The 2,668-nt window shown below is 54.8% G+C and overlaps 1 protein-coding gene across 1 annotated transcript; it reads right to left on the bottom strand.

The window, feature by feature from the left end:
• Positions 1–378: 378 nt before the first annotated feature.
• Positions 379–2,437, bottom strand: cav3 (caveolin 3; the record flags this gene model as incomplete). Its single annotated transcript, XM_084445214.1, has 2 exons — positions 379–720; positions 2,318–2,437. 2 exons carry the CDS (start codon positions 2,435–2,437, stop codon positions 379–381), a joined length of 462 nt encoding a protein of 153 aa, XP_084301340.1.
• Between the last annotated feature and the right edge of the window lie 231 nt (positions 2,438–2,668).

Here is a 2,668-nt window from a genome sequence, read left to right on the forward strand (position 1 = left end):
TCACTGGGCTTCTCGCCGCAGCCGGCGCCCTGAGCATGTCAGGACTGTTGGTTCTGGGCTCGGGCTGGTCGGCAGGGCGGGGCTCTGGGCTTGGGCTGGTCGGCAGGGCGGGGCTCTGGGCTTGGGGTGGTCGGCAGGGCGGGGCTCTGGGCTTGGGGTGTTGAGTTGGGGTGGAGGGCGGGAGTGGGGGGGGGGGGGAACGGCAGGGTTCGGCGCTTATGTGTGGGCGTGGTCTGGGGGCAGGGGGGGGGATATGCAAGGGCACCAGGCCGCCTGTTCTCTGGAAAGAGAACAAAAGAGAACGCGGCGCCGGTCATTTCTAACCAATCATCCTCATAGGAAAAAAAAACAAAAACTGGCGTGCAAGGTTTCCCCGCGCTAGACCTCCTTGCGCAGGGCCACGCGCACGCTGCTGAACACCTTCCCCAGCGCCTCGAAGAACGGGTCGCAGAAGGTCTGGATGCACAGCGAGTAGATGCGGCTGACGCACTGTGACTCGATGAGGCAGCTCTTGATGCAGGGCATCACAGCCCAGATGTGGCAGAAGGAGATGCAGGCGAACAGGAAGCCCCAGAGCAGTGCCACGGGGATGCCGAACACGGCCGAGAGCACGCGGTAGCACCAGTACTTGGACACGGTGAACGTGGTGTAGCTGAGCTTCCACACACCGTCCAGGCTGTGGGTGCCGTCCGGCTCGGCGATCACGTCCTCAAAATCCACCTGACGGGGAGGGGAAACACGTTAGAGCTGTTACTGAAATGATGTTCCTCTAAGGGCACTCATCCGTGTGAAATTGTATTTTTTGGCCTTTCAAACCCTTTAGCTGTGCTTGATTGATCTTGCCTGACACGTTGGAACCAATGGATTCGGCCCACAAGTGTAAACCTCAGCACCAGGCAGACTAACGCGATCTGCTCGATGCAGGCCTGAGTTCAGGTGTTTTCACTCTGCGCCGTGACTGGTGTTATCAGCACAAATATCTCATCCATTTTGGAGAGACTGAGGTAAACACAGTGATGGATCACTGTATCCTCTCCCATCTGCTGCATTTTACTGCATAAAGTTACCATCCGTGTTTCACTTTGCAGCCAGCACCTCTGTGGGGGTGTGTGTCAGTGGCAGCCCTCTTAAATGTATAGTATGAGCATTGGAATTCTGAGCAGTCGGATGAATCTCCCAGATGACACCGGGATAAACAGCCTGGGTCAAAATCCCTGCTGTTTCCTCAGAGCTCCTTCATGTAAAATGCATGAAGCGTACGCCAGCCACATTAAGTGATTGACCAAGTCAATGTATTCTGTATTTAACACCTGGTCTGTTTATAAACAAAGCTACTGTACACACAATGTCTATCAAGCTGTGATGGATTATTTAAGGTAGATGTACAAGGACCAGATGTAAATGGAGTACATTTTAGTTAAATAACAAGCTAATTTGTCATTCTAATGACATAACTGTTTCTGTCTTGGCTTCACTATTCATAGAATACCCAGTACCCATATTCAAACAAGCCCAAGAGCTGTCCCTCCCTAGGAGAGCACCATTCTTCACACATGACTCACTCCGCTCAGAGTTGAACTCTTTACACAGCCCCCGCTCAGTCTACCACGTCTGTCTCTCTGCTCATGCCCCCGCTCAGTCTACCACGTCTGTCTCTCTGCTCATGCCCCCGCTCAGTCTACCACGTCTGTCTCTCTGCTCATGCCCCCGCTCAGTCTACCACGTCTGTCTCTCTGCTCATGCCCCCGCTCAGTCTACCACGTCTGTCTCTCTGGTCTAACATGTCTCTGTCTCTCTGCTCATGCCCCCGCTCAGTCTAACATGTCTGTCTCTCTGCTCATGTCCCCGCTCAGTCTACCACGTCTGTCTCTCTGCTCATGCCCCCACTCAGTCTACCACGTCTGTCTCTCTGGTCTAACATGTCTCTCTGCTCATGTCCACGCTCAGTCTAACATGTCTCTGTCTCTCTGTCCTCCTAGGGCTCAGGGGTGGCTGGTTTTCCCAGCAACACGTACGGTACGGTACACATGGTGACAGACAGGAAAAGCAACGATTAAACCCCAGAAAAGTAACGTGTCTCGGGTCGCCGTCACACCCCTTCAGCCCCTGTTCCAGAAATAAACGCCGTCTGTGTGGAGCGAGGACAGGCCTGCATGGGGACTATTTTGGGATCTTGCCCAGCACCAAAGGAACAGGCTACAGTGAACCACCGTACTCTCAAGTTTGAAGTTTGAAAAAACTAACAGATATCTGTTCCTCTTCCTACAGAGGCAGTGTGACACGGAGGGACACGCACGTCGTCGTGGGTTCCACATACCTTCACCACGTCGTCGTTGATCTGCTTGGGGTCCCTGTTGATCAGGTCGATCTCCTTGACGCGGCTGTCGTAGACTATCTTCTTCTCCTCGGCGGTGTTGTACTGGTACTGATCCGCCATGACCGGGGCGCTGGTGGTTCTGGGCAGAGAGAGGAGGGCACTGGTGGTTCTGGGCAGAGAGCGGAGGGCGCTGGTGGTTCTGGACAGAGAGAGGAGGGCGCGGAGGCCTGGACAGAGGTGAGTGAGAGTGGAGCCGCCCGGAGCAGAGTGCAGGCTGGCCCCTCCGTTCCTCCGATCCCCCTGTCTGTCGCTGCTGTGACGACACTTCTGAAATGCCAGTGGACAGCTGCT

This window comes from Borostomias antarcticus, assembly GCF_949987555.1.
Source record: "Borostomias antarcticus genome assembly, chromosome: 11".
Classification (NCBI taxonomy): Eukaryota; Metazoa; Chordata; class Actinopteri; order Stomiiformes; family Stomiidae; genus Borostomias; species Borostomias antarcticus.